General features: G+C 39.9%; 1 protein-coding gene across 5 annotated transcripts in view; it reads left to right on the forward strand.

The window, feature by feature from the left end:
- The window catches only part of ADAMTS20 (ADAM metallopeptidase with thrombospondin type 1 motif 20), an 82,291-nt gene that overhangs the window by 9,829 nt on the left and 51,853 nt on the right, over positions 1 to 20,609 (forward strand). For 3 of the 5 annotated variants that reach the window (XM_081022245.1, XM_081022243.1, XM_081022244.1), the window contains 7 exons: positions 11,193 to 11,358; positions 15,431 to 15,690; positions 17,237 to 17,320; positions 17,894 to 18,018; positions 18,529 to 18,569; positions 18,780 to 18,885; positions 19,821 to 19,967. In XM_081022245.1, coding sequence (XP_080878371.1) covers positions 11,193 to 11,358; positions 15,431 to 15,690; positions 17,237 to 17,320; positions 17,894 to 18,018; positions 18,529 to 18,569; positions 18,780 to 18,885; positions 19,821 to 19,967 — 929 coding nt within the window. Of the gene's footprint in view, positions 1 to 200; positions 306 to 11,192; positions 11,359 to 15,430; positions 15,691 to 17,236; positions 17,321 to 17,893; positions 18,019 to 18,528; positions 18,570 to 18,779; positions 18,886 to 19,820; positions 19,968 to 20,609 lie in introns of those variants that run through there. The other 2 variants (XM_081022246.1, XM_081022247.1) reach the window with 2 other exon arrangements.

A 20,609-nucleotide genomic window follows, 5' to 3' on the forward strand; every position in this document is an offset into this window, starting at 1 on the left:
TGACTGAGAAGGGAGCTAAGGGAAAAAAATGGAAATATGTATCAGTGCTGTAACCAAAGGACACAGGAGTTATTTGCAATGACACGTGTCTGATCATTTGCGGGCAGGCAGACATAATTTTGAATTCATTCTAGACGCCACAAGCTAACTACATTTTTCTAAGTTCTATATTTTTCTTTTACTTTCACTTCATTGGTCAGTTTTAGCTTCCTACAGAAATGGGCAACCAGATCTGCTGAGGATTTCAGTGGCTGCAGGTGGATCAAAATGGCCTCTTAAACATAGTCCAGAGAGGAAACAAAGAGGTAAAATATATTAATTCTTATTAAACTTAGTTGTCACCAAAGTCTGTTAAGAAATGCAGGGTGAAGTATACAATTGACCACAATACAGTCTTTCTTCAATAGGACAGTCACTATTTAAATGGGGGGAAAGAGTCCTTTCCTAATGTAAAAGGCCTTGCTTCTTGGAGAATCTGGTGTTACTCTTGGCAGACACAATAAATCTGGTGAATCATCTACCTGTAATTAAACCAGTTTTATGGTCACATATTACCTCACTTTTCCATAGTTCCAGATGTTGTGGATCTAATTCTGCTATATGTGGTTAAGATATCTAAATGGTCCCAGGATATTGCTAGTTGCTTGAAAGATACAGGGCACAGACCCGTAGACACAAATCTGCGTAATATCTGCATATGCCAAGTTATATCTGTTTATGCAAATGTATAATTTAAATGTTACAAAAGGCAAGCTCACTAATTTTCGATCAGGATAACCTCTATATATTCAGTTAATTCAGAGTAAGTTCATTTGCATCCCACTCTAGTTCACCTGAAATCCGTTCATCTTTTAATTCATTTACCCAAAACTAATTTCCTCACAGGTCCTGCTCCAAATAACTCTTAATTCCATTTGACTAACACTTCTCCATCACTCCCAAATCATCTAGGAAAAGCCATCTTAAATTTATTCCCCCTAATTTATATCCTCCAAAATTCATTATCCACCCAGAAACATTTGGTTGACTCAGAAAAATACATGGGCCTTGTGCATTATGGGTCCACCCTTACTTGATCTATATAGGTCTGGGTCTCATTTGTGTCGTCATGATATACTCAGCGAACCTTAAGGAAAGGTTACTGCACGGCGAATGATCCATTTTGTTATACAGGGTCAAAATGACTATAGTGCTGCTATTACCACTGCTGCTGCTGGTAAATAATTATTTGATACTCATAGTCTGCTAGATGCCTGTGGTCTGTAAGATCATGTTCTAAACATAGAAATGACACAGCCCTACTGAAAATGCCTTCAGACAATCTAGTAGGTGGAAAATGTGGTATTAGAATCAGGTGGCATAGTATTTGTGGCATGTCCGAGTCGAAAGCTGGATATTTCTCCTGCAGGAGCTGTTATTCTGTCCAGTTTTGACAAAACAGTATGAATTATTTCTTTATTTCTTTATTAAACAACCTTCATGAAAAGCAGTGAGCATACAATCTTCAGCATTGATGAGAGTCTGATGACTGAGTTACTTCTCTACAAGGAAACACATTTCCAGTGTTGTGGCTTCATAATTTAAAATCTAGGAGGTGCCACTTTAGTAAAAGATGCAATATTTATTGTTTGCGAGGTCTGGTAGGAGGTTTTGTTCTGTGGTGTCTTTGTAGTTCTCCATTACAGAAAATGTTAGGGCTCAAGATTTATGTCTAAATGGTGTTTGTGATACCATAGGTCAGGATCGCATTGTTAGTAATCATTGCAATTTTTAGTTGAGTCCATAATTTTGAATTAGAAAATTTTCCTAAGTAAATTTGCATATAGTAATTTGTATTGTAGATTTTCAGTTTTCATTGGAAAAAGTTCTGAGACCCTAGAAGGTTATTTACTTCAGCATGTTTGTTTTATTTGTACTGTATTTCGTAAACAAAGCTAACTACTTTGTAACTAACCGTATTGCATAATATTTATTTGCAATTCGTACCCATTCATTGTTACTGAGGAACTTCAAAAATGGAGAATTTACCTTGGAAAAATAAAGCATTGGGAAATTTTCTGCTACACATGACTGGCTGCAACTGAGTGTTGTTCTTTCCCCCCCAAGTATTAGCAGCTATTTTATCAAATAATAAAAATAAAGGCACTGGTGGGAATTACTCCAGTGATGAACTCCATATTTGTATTAACTGAGAAAAAGAATACCTGTGACTGACTTTTTTCTGTAGATAAGGATAACACATTATGATGAAGTGGGTTTTTGCCCATGAAAGCTTATACCCCAATAAAGCTGTTAGTCTTTAAGACACCATAAAACTCTTTGCTGTTTTTGCTAGAACACAATTATTGCTCTAGAATTAAGAATTTTACAAACATTTTCACACTAATCTTTACTGCATGGTATGTTTTGCTTGAATCCTTTTGTTTATTTTGTTTCAGTTTTGAATTGGTGGGCTGTGCATCAGAATTTTATAACCGCTTGATTGTAAAAACCCTCAAAGTATTAGGAATTGCTTTAAAGACTATTTGTGAAGTTGCTTTCAATTTCACAACTTTTGTTGTTGAAGCTGTTAGCCACAACAGTATTAGATAATGCACACTATAACGTAACAAACTATATATTTTCACTTTATACAGTAGAATTAGTGTTGGAGTTATGTGAGACTTCATTAAAGTAGTAGTAGTTGTAGACAGAAAGCTGTTGTAACAAACTAGTTGATGTAAGAATTTTACATGAATATATGTGGGTAACAACTTGCTTGTCATTTAGTATTTGAGTTAGTGATTGCGCCTAACTTACATATAGAACCAATTATATAGTAATAGTTTAGGGATATACTCAGTAAATAGTGTAATTATATGTCCCTAGGTGGCACTGAACTTTGCGGTATCTGAGCGGACTCAGGAATTTCCTGTTGCTGTTTTGATATTGTTGAGGAGAGATGATACATTTCATATGTAGCTTATTGACTGGTCTAAGCCTTCCATGACATGCATTGCAAGGCAGTAAGAATACCAGTATTACTGGGCATACTGGGAACTAGTTTAACCAGTGAAGCTCTTGGCAATAAGTTGTGAAGTGTCTGGGGATGGGGCTTCTCTGTGTGACCTGGAAATATATGCATGACAAGATATGTGCAGTTTGACTGATGTGATTATATGAGTCATCAAAAAAGCAAGAAGTGGAAGAAAGACTTATCAAATAAATTTATTTATTTAAGAGTTTTGTGTACCACCCTTTGGCAGTAGCTCCAGTGTGGTAAATGGTGTCAAAAGTCACCAAGATGTCAAAGAGGATCAACATTTTTATTGCCTGTTCCTCTCCCAGCACAGGGCACCAAGCAGTTTGAGTACCCCAAACCAGACTTGAAACCAGATTGAAAATCATTACCGTCCAAGCTGAAGCTGCTCCATCATCACCTTTTGGGTGTAGATGAAAGTGGCTTTGGGGAAGTGACCTCATGGGTCTATTAGGGTCCCATGCCCAGTTACATTTGGCTAAGAAGAAGAAGAAGAAGAAGAAGGCTGATCGCCGAAGAATTGATGCTTTTGAATTATGGTGCTGGAGGAGACTCTTGAGAGTCCCATGGACTGCAAGAAGATCAAACGCATCCATTCTTAAGGAAATTAGCCCTGAGTGCTCACTGGAAGGACAGATCGTGAAGCTGAGGCTCCAATACTTTGGCCACCTCATGAGAAGAGAAGACTCCCTGGAAAAGACCCTGGTGTTGGGAAAGATTGAGGGCACAAGGAGAAGGGGACGACAGAGGTCGAGATGGTTGGACAGTGTTCTCGAAGCTACAAACATGAGTCTGACCAAACTGCGGGAGGCAGTGGAAGACAGGAGTGCCTGGCGTGCTCTGGTCCATGGGGTCACGAAGAGTCGGACATGACTAAATGACTAAACAACAACAACAACAACAACAACAACAACAACAACAAATAATAATAATAATAATAATAATAATAATAATAATAAATTAATTAATTTGTACCCCACCCATCTGGCTGGGTTTCCCCAGCCAATCTGGGCGGCTTCCAACAGAACACTAAAATACAATAACCTATTAAACATCAAAAGCTTCCCTAAACAGGGCTGCCTTCAGATGTCTTCTAAAAGTTTGGTAGTTATTTTTCTCTTTGATATCTGGTGGGAGGGCGTTCCAGAGGGCAGGTGCCACTACCTAGAAGGCCCTCTGCCTGGTTCCCTGTAACTTGGCTTCTCGCAGCGAGGGAACCGCCAGAAGGCCCTCGGCGCTGGACCTCAGTGTCTGGGCAGAACGATGAAGGTGGAGACGTTCCTTCAGGTATACTGGACCGAGGCCGTTTAGGGCTTTAAAGGTCAGCACCAACACTTTGAATTGTGCTCGGAAGCGTACTGGGAGCCAGTGTAGGTCTTTCAAGACCGGTGTTATATCACCTTGGCGGCTGCTCCCAGTCACCAGTCTAGCTGCCGCATTCTGGATTAGTTGTAGTTTCCGGGTCACCTTCAAAGGTAGCCCCACGTAGAGCGCATTTCAGTAGTCCAAGCGAGAGATAACCAGAGCATGCACCAGTCTGGTGAGACAATCTGCGGGCAGGTAGGGTCTCAGCCTGTGTACCAGATGGAGCTGATAAACAGCTGCCCTGGACACAGAATTGACCTGTACCTCCATGGACAGCTGTGAGTCCAGAATGACTCCCAGGCTGTGCACCTGGTCCTTCAGGGGCACAGTTACCCCATTCAGGACCAGGAAGTCCCCCACACCCACCCGCCTCCTGTCCCCCCCAAACAGTACTTCTGTCTTGTCAGGATTCAACCTCAATCTGTTAGCCGCCATCCATCCTCCAACTCCTCCAATAGACAAGAAGTTTGCCACCCCTTCCTTAGGCAAACAAGTAAAACCGTCCTGAAATGTGACATTCTTCTTCCACGGAGTGTTGTTCTGCCATTTTGTATTCTCCTGTTTTAAGTCTTGTTTATTTAATATAGCCTTCAGCAATTGTTCCTCTTTTGGTAATATTTAAAGATCTCACATTCATTCCAAAGGATCTATTCAGTTTTTTCATTCATAGAATTTTGAACTGATTATATTAACAGATAGTAAAGTTAGAAGGGTAACGGTATTATTGTATACATGAGTACATGCACAAAATTTCACACTCATTTTGCAAAAGCGTAATGGCTTGGCACCAGAAAGCCCTGCACTCCTGTATATATGCGTTAATCCTATTATGTGACCTGGTTAGTAAAACTGACTTTGCTGTCCAATGCTAAATGTTTCTTAACCCAAATTTTAGGCTAGTGGCTAGGTTCAGAACATGATCCAGGGTAAAATCTATACATTGTTCTTTTTGTGCCTGGCAGGTTTCAGTGGATTGCCTCCATGTTTCCTTTTGTGTGCGAGTTTAATATTGTTTTTGTTAAGCATGAGCACAGGTTATTGTTTTCAGAGTCAGCACACCTTCTTGCCAAACTGTAAAATGTTTTCAACACATCATTTTTCTACCTCTTTAACTTGGAGACTGAGAAGATCCTTCCAGCATGCATTCTATCATTTAGTATGCACAAATGAAAGGGCTTTTGTCCTCTTCATGCATGTACAATTCCTATTGAAGTAAAAGAGGTTTAAACTTGTAGATGGAAAGGCAGAATTTGACCTCATGGCTATGTAGTGGGCTTTAAAGCAGCCTTTGATAGAGTTGTGGTCTGTTGCTCTACAAAGGAGTATTTGACTTGATTCAACTGATGATTTATCCTGGAGTGCTAAGCTTATTTGTTATGTGCTTTTGTTTACAGCACATTGCATTCGCCGTTTTATCACATAGTGCAGTGATATTAAAATTCTATTTGAAGTGAATGCATTTAGAAATGCAGCCTCCCTGCCCCATCATGTATAATTCTTTATAAACAGCAGGGGTAAGAAACCCTTGGTCCTCTCTCAATAGGCAAATTGAGACCTTCGCTCACTTGCCATGTGGGTTCTTGCGAGGTCACCATAGCCTTTATTAATCTGATCCTGCCTTTTCTCTCTCCGCTGATTCCCATGCATGTCCTAGTAGGCTGTGTCAGTCAGGAATGGGAGTTTCTGGGGGACATGAACAAAACTTGGTTTATTAATGTTTTCTGATGAGAGAACCTGGCTGCCTAAGCAGCTGTGTGGGCCAGAGTGTATTGAGTCATAATTCACCAAAATCCAAAACCTATTTAAAAGAGTTACTGCTGAAAACAGATAGAAAAAAGATATCTCTTGTTTGTATGGGGAAGAGGAATGCAGGAGTCTTTGTTTTGCCTCATTCTGGGAAGAAAAAGAGGCAACTTGTCTATTTTGTTCCATTCTTAAAATTATGACTTACAGATAGATCAGTCAATAAAGTAGGCATCTCCACCTTACCTTTGTGCATACCTGGGATATTTATTTTGAAAATAGCAAGATAGTTTGTGCAAGTGTATGTTTATTTGTGCGTGTGCTAGTGCAGAAGTGTGTAACCACCTTTCTACAAATGGTCTTTAGCCATTCGAATATGTTTTTCCTGTCTTCATATAATCCATAATACTGTAAAGCCATTTCAAAATCAGGGTCAGGTTTTTTTGGTCATTATGACTGAATTGGGATGTCATAGTTCCCCTGCTGCAGACTTGCCAGTTGTGTGTGTGTGTGCCATCTTGAGCAAACACTCTTTGCCTGTGTAGATGATGACAAAACACTTACCTGAAATAGCTGTTCATGTCTTCATCATGTTTAGAGTTACATGGCCTTGGAACTTGTTTATGTTCACTGGTTATAATGTTTTAATTGTAGAAATGCCATGCTGAAGATACTGGATGGCCAAAACTAACGTATTATTTATTGCAAGCATTTATAGTCTGTTCTTCATCCAATGTTTCCAGGGCGGAAAATACAAATACAATAAGACAACAACAAGATAAACAAAAATCAACATCATCAATAAACAATTGATAGTAAACATCTGCGATAAAACCGCAGCAACAAAATCAGAAATCAGGACAGTGCGATAGAAGGTGCTAATGCACTTTATCCCTCCTGGAAGGCTTGAATGAGTAGGTGTATTTTCACCTGTCAGCAGAAGTAAGAGCATGATGCACCTCAGAGGGATGACCTCATTCTATCAGCACCGAACCATCATCTTGGACTCAGCTACATTAGTCGAAAAACAGTATTTCAAATGTGTTATAAGCATGCAACACCAGTTGATGCTGTGAGCACAAAACTTTTCTATGTAATTTTACATAGTGTGTTTTTTTCTTTTGTTATAACGATTTAAATTATAGCTTATTTATAGTGGTTTCTGCCCCTGTGTGTAGATCCATCCCTCATTGAAGTACATATTTTCAAAGGAAAAACTTTACCCATAAGTTCATACTCTTGGATTTATAACCTTCAAAAATGCTTCCTGATTCTCTGAATGCATTAATTTTCCAGTTCTTGGTTCCAGAATAATATTTCATTTACTGGACAACCCTTTATTCAGCTTTATATTTTTGTTCAATAATCCTGATCAGAGACCACCAGACTCTCTAACATCCTCTTCAAGCTTGCTCTGGCTGAAGATTTGTTATTGTTAATCAGCCCCATCTTCCTCTCACCTGGGGCTCATTATACAGTGACTGACAATTCCCCAAGAGCCATCTTTCAGTTACTTACAGCTGTCCTTGGAGGCCCAAGTCTACCAAAACCCATGGCAGCCTGCCATAGCTACTTTTCTGAGTTTTGTTTCACATAAATCTCACAGTATTACAAAATGAGCAGCCAGCAATTGCTGTTACATAAACTGCAGTTTTCCAAGTTCTTGGAAGAATTAAGGCTGAAGAATTGGACTCAGTGGGATATCCTCTTGCTTGGGAAAATAACAGACAAGTCAAAAAGTGGAAGCAGCAAGAAGGCAAGAGAAGAAGCCTTGCTGGATATAAGCAAAGAAGTAAACAGGATGCTTCCATACCATCAAATGAAATAATTTTCTTTGCTGATGAAAATAAAAGAACAAATACAGTGGTACCTCAGGTTACATACGCTTCAGGTTACAGACTCCGCTAACCCAGAAATAGTGCTTCAGGTTAAGAACTTTGCTTCAGGATGAGAAGAGAAATCGTGCTTTGGGGGCGTGGCGGCAGCAGGAGGCCTCATTAGCTAAAGTGGTGCTTCAGGTTAAGAACAGTTTCAGGTTAAGTACGGACCTCCGGAATGAATTAAATACTTAACCCGAGGTACCACTGTACCTGATGTCCAAGATGGAAATGATGGAACTTATGAATTGACTTTAGGAAAACCAAGTAAACCTTCCACTTCTAATAAAAAGGCAGAGTACAACATCATTAGAAATACATAATGTTGCTATGCGGATCATCGGATAGGGTGTTAGCCTTCGTGCCACAGCTGCTATCACCACAACCACCTTTATGGATGCTGGCTTGATCACTGAGAGGACAAGAGATTTGAGTTTATCACAATAAAGTCAAGAGACCCCAATAAAAAGTTATGTAGTCTCTGGATCAGGAATTGGATCATCTTTGTCAGAAGGGTGAAAATGACTGCATCTCCTCTGATGGTCACAAAGATACTGCTAAAGTTATGCTGAAAGCAGACAATTCAAATCAGCAGTTCCCCATTTCCCCGGCATCAGAACAGCATTATTCTGTGTGCAGTGAACCAGGTGAAAGATATCTCTACTTTTCGCTCTGGAAAAAGGCTCAAAGAGAGAAAAACCAGCTGAAGTTATTGCTAATGATCTTGTAGATATTATAAAGACGAAGGGCATTGGTAAGAGCCTGCAGGCCATTGAAAGTGATTCTACAAATGCTAACATGGCTGGGACCATGTTACCATGCAGTGGATACAGGTCAAGATTGGTCGTAAGCTTGATCTGGTTGGTTTGTGCTCTCCACACCAATGACTTACCCTTAAGATACTTGATCACAACACTTGATGGGAAGACCTTATCTAACAACAAGTGGACAGGTAACATTGGCAAGATACTAGACACTGCTACATAACTTGAAATTGAGCTTTCATTCACCAAACTCTCAATTGGAGAGCCTCTTACTTCACTGATTGACAATGTTGTAAAGGATCTGTCTACTGATCAAGCATACAGGTATCAGATCACACATGCAATAAGGATAGGAAAACTTCCCACAGATCTGGCCCTTCTTGAAATTGGTTGAACGAGCCATTCAAGGTGGTTAACAACAGCAAACAAGCTTTCCTGCATATGAGTTTCAAAACATGGCCTTAAAGGCAAAACCCTCAACAACTTAAGACTGATAGTGGAATACGTGGTTTGTATGTACTACCCCTGCTGGTTCAACATCAAAGTAAAATATTATTGGGTAGAAGGCCCACACCACATTGTGTTTCAGCTGCTGCAATTTAGGCTGCAAAAGCAGGCTATAGTGGATGCTGTTTTGCCAACCATCCAGAGCTCAGCATGGTATGCATTCAGCATAATAATAAATCAGACACTCTTGTCCTCAGGTGACATGAATTCTCACTGACCACAGTTTCTAGAGAAAATGAAAAGGTTCATAAAGCAAAACTATAATACCTTAATACACATTTCAGTGCTGTTATAAAATAAGAATGTAGATCTGTAATTGTACTACTACAGATTTCCAGGCAGGAATAAATAGTGCAACTGTTTCTAGAATTTCGTGCCTGGTACATCAGAAGCATTTTGTTCAGTTCCAAAAAATGCTATAAATGAGAGCGATTAATTTAATTTACATTCTTAGTATACAATAATTAATTTTAAAAGTTAGATATGACACTCAGATAAAGGCTCTTGTAGATGACTGGTGTAACTATCTGCAGTACAGTCACTTGTAAATTAGCAGAATTTGCAACTCACTTATTCTGATGATAATTTAATTTGTTAATTGATGTGTTTAACCCAGATTCCACTAAATATGCAATACTTTTTCTAGAAATAATTTCATTAGAATTGTAAGCTTTGGTTTCTAATCTACATTTATCTTTGCTTTCTTGAAACGACCTACAAGTATAATAATGAAATCCTGGGCATGTCTTCTGGCTTCCATGTGTTCGGAAGTTCCTGGACATAGATGGGATTTGTCCATCGAAGAGATTTCCTTCCACCCCCCCCCCCAAAAAAGAAAAAGCTCAACAACTTTGCAAGCAAAAAGAAAAGAAAAAGCGTTTGACAACTTTTGTGTCTGGATTTTCACTTTTTGAAATACGACAATCCTATAATAAGTTTGTTGGCATGTATTAGCTCTAGAATTACTACAGTTATCCAAGGAACGGTGGGAGTGAACAAAGGAACCATAATTGATTACCTGTGGTCACCATGGTAGGCACAGAAAGTACCATCAAAAGTTGATAGGGCAGACATTTGAATGTGTTGCCGCCGCTGCCGCCACAGGGGTGTGTGTGTGTGTGTGTGATTGACCTGATGTTATCTAGAATCATAAAAGCAGTTGGGCAAGCCTGGGTTGATTTTGGTCTGATAAATGCACATATCCCTGGAGCTCAGCATGAATTTCCCCCAAAATAACTCAAAAACATCTCCTTTTTTTATTTGGATTTTGCCTCCCCCCACCTTTTGTGTCCAGTTTTTCACTTTTTGAAATACGGCAACCCTATATTGTTCATTCCAACATACTCCCAGGTAAGTGCATATAGGATTGCAACACCAGTGTTTCAGCATCATCAAAAAGCTTGAAATCCCAGTTTTGCCTGTAAGGTTTAAAGGTAAAGGTAAAGGGACCCCTGACTGTTAGGTCCAGTCGCGGACGACTCTGGGGTTGCGGCACTCATCTTGCTTTATTGGCCGAGGGAGCCGGCGTACACCTTCCAGGTCATGTGGCCAGCATGACTAAGCCATTTCTGGCAAACCAGAGCAGCGCACGGAAACGCTGTTTACCTTCCCGCCGGAGCGGTACCTATTTATCTTCTTTCACTTTGACGTGCTTTTGAACTGCTAGGTTGGCAGGAGAAGGGACCGAGCAACAGGAGCTCATCCTGTTGTGGGGATTCAAACCTCCAGCCTTCTGATCTGCAAGTCCTAGGCTCTGTGGTTTAACCCACAGCGCCACCCGCGTCCCTCCTGTAAGGTTTAAGGACCATTAATTCATATAATAAATAATGCAACTGTGATTACTTTTTAAAAGGCATTAACCTACTCACATTTGGGTTGCTGCAGCTTCTCCAGTGACACCTTCTCTTTCGTTTTCAGATGGGCACATTTAAGTCCCATGACGGTGAATACTTTTTGGAACCTTTGATGACAACAGCTGAAGATGAACAAGAAGATGACCATAATAAACCACATCTAATATATAAACATGAAGAATTTAAGAAAGATTCTTATCAGAATTCCTATAAACCTTGTGAAACTTCAGGTACAACTAAATTTTAAACAGTGATGGACAATATATTTATTATCTTGTTAGAATCACAAGTGGTTTGTTGATATTATCCCATGGTGATATTAGTCTTCATCAAGATATGCTTGTGTTTCTCTATCATGTTGGTGGTGTTGGGTAAGATGCTGTAAGTCAGGTGTGGGGAACCTTTATCCCTGCAGATGCTGGTCATTGGTCATGATTACAGGGGCTGATGGGAGTTGTAGTTCTGCAACAACTGGAGGGTCAAAGGTTCCCTATACCTGCTGTACATAATTGTTGAAGATGAAGGGTGTATCTAAGTAATGAATTCACATTTAACAGACTTGTTACCACATAGAATTCTAGGAATTGGTATCAGACAGAGAATTATGTTAGAGAGCCTGACCTTTTTTCACAAAACTGCATTTCCCATTTCCTGTGGAGCAGGGAAAGACTGTTAAACTAGTTGAAGTCTGCAATGTAGCTGTCCCCTCAGGATCTGTGCTGAAGTGACATGATCTGCTACTGCTGGCATCTAAGAAAGGTTGGCTGGTTAGTAAAATACGGCTGCTCTGATCTGTACTCAAGAGACCTGACCAGTATTTTCTTCCAGGTTCTTTATTAGATGCTCCATCTTAAAGGCTGCAGTGTCCTTTGGTATGATTGGACTAGAGCTGTTTTTAAAAATTGTATTGTGTATTTTAGTTCCAGAGGAGAGTAGCGCTTGCATGGAGAATACCAAGCAGGGTTTAATTGCAGAATCAGGTTGGATAAAGTTCTTGTTTAGCTTTAGAAATTTAATTGGAAGATGTGAACAGGCCATTTTCTTCCTTCATTTAGTCTTACATGGCTTCCTTTCATTAAAAGGCTTTGCAGTCTGGAGGTGTGTCGTGACACTTGGCTGATCAGGCATCAGATAATGCCAAAATACTCTCTCCCTCCCCCCTACCCCCGCCATGTTTGGTTGGCTACTGAACAGTGTCCATTCCTTTTCCAGGAATTGGACCTAGCATTTCCAGTAATTCCTATGTAGTGGAAATTTGTATGATTTTCAATTAGATAACCTGGGACTGTTATTAAAAATGGATAAGCGTTTGTTTGCTTTTTGAAGGAAAAGGCGTATGTTTATAAGTTTGGAAACAGCAAAAATGGTAGATACGTGCTGTTGTTTTAACATATGGTCTCTGAGCAGCATCTCTCTTAACTAGATCACATGTGCTTTTGAGAGTTGGCACCATTGCCAAGCGCTCAGCCTAGGGCTTGCATACAGATTAAGAATATTCTGACAATTGTGAATAATGCAGAATGCTTCTTAAACAGTATTTTGTGAAGTAGGGCGGTAGAGAGAAATGAAGGCAGCATGCTTTAGGATATACTTTGGCCTTTCAATTCTGCTTTGATGAAGCAAGATTGGCAATTTTCTGCAATTCATCATGTGCAGAATTGTTTCTTAATTTGATACATAGGACATAATTGTGAGGATCTTGCTGTTGAGTGCATTTTGTTTAAAAAGGCATTTCTTGTATACCGCGATTCTTCTTATGGTTAGGGAAAGAGGCAGCATTGTACAGGGAGTGGAGTTTCTGTGTCCAACATAACTATATGCCAATGCTACCTCCCAACATCACCTGCCAATCAGACTTTTCCATTGCCTCCTCAAATTACTTCTCCATTTTTTACTCACCCTGCTGCTAGAAAATGGAAAAATCCAAATCCCACAAAATCACAACTATTGAGTTCAAAATAAAGCATAATAAATTCTGGGTGTTTATGCAGACCTAAGCCTAAGATTTGGCTTAATGTTGCATCTTAATTCAGGATCTTGGCTTATCTCTCTCCAGACAAAGCAGGAGTCGTACAAGGGCTTACTAGGGTTTACAAGGGCTGTGCATTATGTAGCCTACTGAGATTTTTGGTTGTTATGTCGTATTTGTGACTAATCAAACTCAGATTGCATTAAATTAAATCTATGGCACCCCCTTCTGTTTGTGGTGTCACTCTTCTCCACCTGCATCAGAGCAACATCTGCTTCTCTATCCTTTACATTTGTCACCCCCTGGTGTCCACCCTGCAGTATAGCTGTTTAAAAAATTATGGCTGCAATCCGATACACATTTACGGTAACTGGAAATCTGTTCCATTGAACTTTGTGGGATTTAGACAGTGCGAGTAGACCTCTATCGGAATTTTTATTGCGTATATAATAGTATCATAGGTGGTCAAGACATATAATACCAGTTTTGCAAAATGAGTCTTCAGATTTAATGTATTCATTCATGGAAAACTAGGTAGGGAAGTGTATGTTTAGCAAGAAGATTGTGTCACCTTAGGAAGGTCTGTGTGGTGCAATCCCATGTGTATTTTTTGAAGTATTTTTGTGTAGATTAGGCAGTGTTGTTAGTTCTTCACTGTTTCATATGAGAGCAATTGTTTCTTCTTATAAGAGTAATTATTTCTTCTTGTGGAGTTTTTTCAACATCTTAATTTCCAAGCCATGTTCATCACTGTGCATTACTGCCATTTCTTTAGGAAAGTCTCCCCCCCCCCCATATAGCTAGGTAGGAAGGCAGTTTTATAAGGATGCAATACTTGTAGCTTATGACTTTATAATTCACAGTTTATCAGTCTGCCATTTTTGTGTCTCATTTTTTATTTTGAATTTTGCGTATCTTTAATTTCACTGGCCCGTTGTTTTTATATCACTGCATCTCAACCATTTTTTTTTTTTGTTCTCTAATGCTGTGATTGATAACTCCACATTGTGTATAAATGGATTGTATCTTCTCAACCTCTTGTTCTGTGAAAAGAAACCTTTTTGCTAAGCCATTGAACTAAGCAGAAAAAGATTCACAGTACATAAAACATTGGTAGCGGGTACAATAGCACCAAGAGAGCTACTCTTGTTAAAGTTTGTTTTGAGGGAAATTGAAACTTGGAAAAAAGAAAGGTGGTAGACAATATTCCATAAGCATTACACACTTGAAGAGGCACACTATGTACTGGATAACAGCCAGCAGTGAAGAGGCCTGTTTAAGGGTTGCTGTCTCCACACACAGGTGTTGCCATATGGTGTCTGGATTTCTAACCAATGGGTTTTGGAATAACACTTTTGTTCTTATTGTGCATGTGTTATGTAGCAAATGCCAAGTTTCAGAGTTGCTTTATCCACCGAGAACAACAGAAGTAGAGCGTTATAGGAAAGCCTTCAGGCAAACTTGCAAGTTTAGGACATCTTTTCTTTTGGTATTCAGCATCCCCATCTTTGTTTGGAATGGGATGAAGAATATGAGCAAGACTGATTCAGGCTTCTTTTTCAGTGCTGGGGATTGTTGGCCTTGTTCCCATGCATCCTGGATCTTTATAAGGTGCCTGTAGGCAATTATTGACTGGCAGAGAAAGAGCTAGTGTTGCCCAAATAGCCCAAGCAGAAATTTTAGCTATTGAATGTAGTAATGACATTGAATGTAAACGAATTTCTATGCTAGCCTGACTCTGCTTATTGGCATACATAGACAAGTGAGCATAGATTAGTTTCTGTTCTCTTTTGGACAGATTGGTAACATTCCAATCTTCTTTTCTATCTGTTCCCTTGTTTGTACAATGGTGCCCAAAGCAAGAAAAGCAAAAAGGGCAGAACTGAGTTCCTGTGCGTGCAAAGGGTCCTATTAAGTATGCAAGCAAATCCCATTGCTGGTATATATATGTATATATGTGTATATATATATATATATATATATATATATATATATATATACTATCCCCCAAAATGACCTGAAAGAGGTCATAGGGACTGAGAAGTGTGCATGTGAAGCAACAGAGAACTCAGGTGTGAGCCCGCACATGCCAGAATTCAGAGTTAACACCTAAACAAAGCAGGTTACTTGTTTCTTCAGCCTAGCACATAAAGGGCAGAGGGTGGAATTGAAATCCAAACAGACAAAAACTTACGTTCATTCTTCAAGCCAATTCCCCCACTTTCTGTGTGATCCTTTAAGCTGCAAGGGGACTGCAAGAAATATGTTTAGCATTAGGGTGTTAGCCTTTCAAATTGTATGTGCAATAGTAATTGTTCGTTTTTATTTTGCAGAAGAGCCAAAGAAAAGCACTTTACTATTTCCATATGAGAGCAGCTTAATGAAAGACATAAATGTACTTCAGGAGCACACAGTTGTAGAATATGCTTCTAAAAACCTTTCTGTCGAGAGTGATAGAAACAACCCACATTCCCGGAGGAAACGTTTCCTTTCCTATCCAAGATACGTAGAGGTGATGGTTACGGCTGATGCCAGAATGGTTCAGCACCATGGACGGAACTTGCAGCATTATGTATTAACGCTAATGTCAATAGTAAGTAAGCCTATATTATTACAGATGTATTCCAACAGGTACTTGAGGAGAATTAATGTTGTATCCCTGTCAGCCTGCAGGGACCAACGTAGAGCCCAGACAACTGTTCCGGGCTTCCCCGTCATTGTTTTAAGCAACATACCATTTAGACTGCAACCTCCAGAATTGTGATCAAAGGCTTTTTGTGCCCCCCCAATGGCAACCTTTCCCTACCTGATGACATGTTGCGGTGTATCCATGAGCCTATGAGAGCAATTTGCCTGGTCTTCCTCCAGGCCAGAAGGAGAGTTGGAGAATTAGCCGAACATGCCCCCCAGCTTGAACAGCCTTGTGAGATAGGGGATTTCACAGTTACAGAGCAGAAGATTTGCACCTGCACTCCAGCCTCTTGCTGCCAGGATTCCATAATGCAAACATTTTTAATTTGGAGAAAAATTGACTCTCTTTTGCAGGAAGGGGTTATAGAGAGGAAAGAAGTAGGCTTCTGTATACCTCAGGGTTCCCCTGTGTATGCAGAAAAAACCTTGTTTGTGAATGTCCAGTTTTGCTTCCAAGCTGATTGGCATAGGCTCACACATTTTGCTTTTAGAAGGAATGATATGGCTATTCAAGGGGAAAAAAAACATTCATTTGGGCTAGCATAGTAACCTGGCACAAGCCCAGGCAGCTCTTTGGATCCAGGCCCATAATACTTGGTTGGCTGTATCCAGTGACAAATTCTTTTTGACAGTAAATTTGGTTCTAAAAATGATGTCAGGGGAATGTTGAGCCCCAGATATCCACAAATGCTGTGAATACATATAATGTCAGATTTGCTTCTACTAATCTGTCATGTACAGTTCAGACCAATATGGATTAAAATAAACCTATTTCATTTAAATTAAAGAACTTTGGCTTAACTGAGTTGTGGATGAGGTCTACATCTAAGACAGTTAAGGAACTTACGTTTCTGTGTGTGTGTGTGTCTGTCTGTGTGTGTGTGTGTGTATAAGCATAGGTATGATCTCATAAGAATTATTTTTGCCTTTATTCAATAGAAAAATAGGAACTTAACCCAGTGTACAGGCTTATTAAAATACTTGCTGCACCTAGAAAATAACTAGATTTTTTGGAAGGGGAGAGATTTGAATACTATGCCAGAGGTTTGCCATAATACATGACCTTTTCCTGGTATGGCAAGAATGTACCAATAGTTTCTCAAGTTTGATGGGTTTGTCCCATTGATGACAACAGGACAATTAGCTAATTTTCATATTACATTTGCCCTAAATAACTGTCTCGCTGATTCTGACTGGGAATTGGCATTCAAGTGGCATTTGTTAGTTTCCCTGCTTGTGTGTATATTGCAGTTAGAGAAAATATGACATAAAAATTGGTTCAGACAGTGCAACTCTATTCAGTGGGGTTTGCTGCCTGGACAATATGGATAGGATTGCATGCTAAATCAAATAGGGCAGAGGAGTTGAATGAATGCTCAATGCAACGTTGGATTCCACTGAATGTACAGTACCATAGAATTTTAACACTCTGGCTTCTATTTATCTAGGTTGCTACAATCTACAAAGATTCAAGTATAGGAAATCAAATAAATATTATGATTGTAAAATTAATTGTAGTTCACAATGAACAGGTAAGAAAACGCATTCATTTCGCGATTCAGAATAACTTGCTGCAATTTTCAGTTTTAACGTGTACTTTCAGAAGTTAATGCTTTTAAAAGTATTGAAGTGAAATGCTTCAAATGAGATTTGCTAGCTGCTCTGCCAAGTATTTTGTACATACATTGCAGGCAGACAGGCTGGTGTAAATGTTTAGAATTGGGATCTAGCTATTAATACTGATTAACATGGCCAGGTTTATTATTTATCGGGGGGGGGGGGCTATTGGGTTGTTGATTTTATTTTGATTATATTTTTTGTGGTTTATATTTTGATTTTATTCTGTGAGCCGCCCTGAGACCTCCGGGTATAGGGTGGTATATTATTATTATTATTATTAATAATAATAATAATAGATAATATTTTAATGCTGACCAGGTTCAGCCTTGACCCTGCCAACTAGTCTTTCTGGTCATCAACTTGCTCAAAATTCATACAGATATGTACCATTGAGATATCTTTTCCAGAGCTGGTCTTACGTTATAATATAACTGCAATGGATTTAAACTTGCCATCCTTGTTTTGTCTTGGCAACTTATGTACAGGAAGGACCAGCTATCAGTTTTAACGCAGCTACCACTCTTCGCAACTTCTGTTTATGGCAGCAAACACAAAACATTATGGATGATGCTCATCCTTCCCACCACGATACTGCAGTTCTTATCACTAGGTACAGTATCTGAGAAAACTCATTTTTCATTACTATCCCTGTTCCATAAAATTACTGCATAGAAGTACCATTGGGCCCTCTTAAGCTTTGTGTGAACAATCAGGATTAAGAAGAGGAGGAGGAATTTGCAAATAAGAGGGAAGGGATATTGAGAAGGAATGCATAAACCCTTGATCTACTTCCAGTTTTTGTCTAGTTGAGGAGTGGCTGATATTACACCTGTAACCATGTGGGGCATGTTCTCTTGGAATTTAGTGCCATTGATCTTAATAAAAAAGATGTATGCATAGGGTCACTACGAGGCACCTTGATCCCAAGGTGCTGCTTTACTGCAAGTACATCTTTCAGAACCAGTCAAATGGGGCACCTGCCCATTAAAACCATTGAAATTTTAATGAAAGAATTCCATTTGGGAGGGGGATTCAGAAAAGTATGTATAGGTATCTGGAATATGTTTTCCCTGTTGTTTTTAAGACCGAAATTTTCATAGAAAACCTTTGTTTCTTTAAGGGAAGATATCTGCAGAGCTAGAGAAAAATGTGACACCTTAGGTAAGTTAAAGCAAAAAGATGATCATGCAATTTTCCTGCAAATAAGAAAAATTGTTGTTTTAAATGGTAAATGAGTATTTAATGTAATTTATCTTGTTTTGTAAACTTTTTGAACATATTTTGAACCTCTTTAAGCATATGGTTACATGATGATAAATATCTGGATCATAGTCCTAGGCCTGCATTCAGGTAACAAATTCCATTTTATAGGTTTAGCTGAACTGGGTACAATGTGTGACCCACTGCGTAGCTGTTCCATCAGTGAGGAAAATGGATTAAGTGCTGCATTCACAATAGCTCATGAACTTGGACACGTGTAAGTCTGTCTTTTCTACCAAGTAAATCTTGCATTTGCCTTACATAGGGGACACAGTATTTTTATTTTGCAGGGAAGCCTCTGCATGATTGGCTGAAAAAGCATGAGCTTGCAAGGAAGTACTGTATTTACATACTAATACTTAGCATTCATATAGCAGTTTAGACTCTAAAGTTGGGAGTGTTCATAGTGGTTCATGTACAGTACGTTATCTTACTGATTCCCAGCAAGAACATTGTAAGATATCTCAGTGTCATTACAAGTGATGTTGCTGAGAATAGCTTGAATCTTGGCCTTCTGATGTAACTCAGTATCATATCTTGGCCACTGTGCTACTCCAGGTTATCATCGAAACCTGGCATATTTTGAGATGAATTTAAGTAGTAGACGGCAGTAGGGCAGCAGTGCGCATCTGACCATTGGTTGTATTGCTGCTGCTTACCAGGAAGTAGAGTGGGAGGGGCAAGGCTAGTGAGATGTAAATGCACTGGTGGGAGTAGTAGAGTAGCTCCGCCCGTGTGTTTGTATTATGCCAATCTTACTATTGCCTCCTCCCCACTTTTACCTCCTGATAAGCAGCATCAACGTGACTGGCCAGAGGTCAGGTGAGCGCTGCTGCCCCACCATGCTGTTGTGTAGGAATCTGCCAGAATATTATTGTGCTGAGACTCACCTGTGTCTTTTCACTTTCTGCCCCCAAATATGCACAGCTCTTACTCTTCAATATCTTAACTCCCAGTTTCTAAAAACATTGCTGAGATTCAAATTATATATTTCCATAGGTGAGTTGTTAGAAAGACAAATAACCCCTAAAACACCATTAAATTATTCAAGTGCTGTCATAATCAATGAGGCTATGCATCGGTTTAATGTTTGCTCATATCGTTATTGAAAAGTAAAAGGCCCTTTCTGAATTTGTTTTGTATTTGTATTAGGTTTAATGTTCCCCATGATGATAGCTTTAAATGTAAAGAAGTTGGGATTAAACATCAATATCACGTAATGGCCCCAACTTTAAACTACCATTCAAATCCATGGACTTGGTCAAAATGCAGTGAGAAGTACATTACTGAATTTCTTGAGTAAGTATGGTTCCAGTCCATCCACCTCCTGCATATGTTTAGCACATGGACGCTGTAGTGGTGGGCATTTGTGTGATTTCTCTGTTATGCAGAATTTCAACCTTTAACTTTATTAAAATAGGTGTGAGGGGCAGGGGGAGAAAGAGAAAAGCTTCAAATAAATTAACATTTTGGGGTTTCCTTATAAAAGGTAAAAACAATTACCGTATTTTTCGCCCTATAGGACGCACTTTTTCCCCTCCAAAAATGAAGGGGAAATGTGTGTGCGTCCTATGGGGCGGATACAGGCTTTCGCTGAAGCCTGGAAAGCGAGAGGGGTCGGTGCGCACCGACCCCTCTCGCTCTCCAGGCTTCAGGAAGCTCTGTGCAACCCTCGGGAGCCCGGCGCCAAGCCGCGCCAGGCTCCGGAGGGTTGCGCAGAGCTGCCTGCCCTCCCGGGCTCTATGCAGCTCTGCGCAACCCTCGGGAGCCTGGCGGGAAGCCGCGTCGGGCTCCCAAAGGTTGCGCAGAGGTGCCTGCATTCCGAAGTCTCAGGCGCGCTGAAGAGAGCACCCGGGCTTCACGCAGCTCTCCGCAAGCCTGGGGAGACCGGCGCGGCTCCCTAGGCTTGCGGATAGCAGGCTGTTCTGGGGGCTGGGGTCG

Source organism: Podarcis pityusensis (genome assembly GCF_964106645.2).
Source record: "Podarcis pityusensis genome assembly, chromosome: 10".
Taxonomy (NCBI): Eukaryota; Metazoa; Chordata; class Lepidosauria; order Squamata; family Lacertidae; genus Podarcis; species Podarcis pityusensis.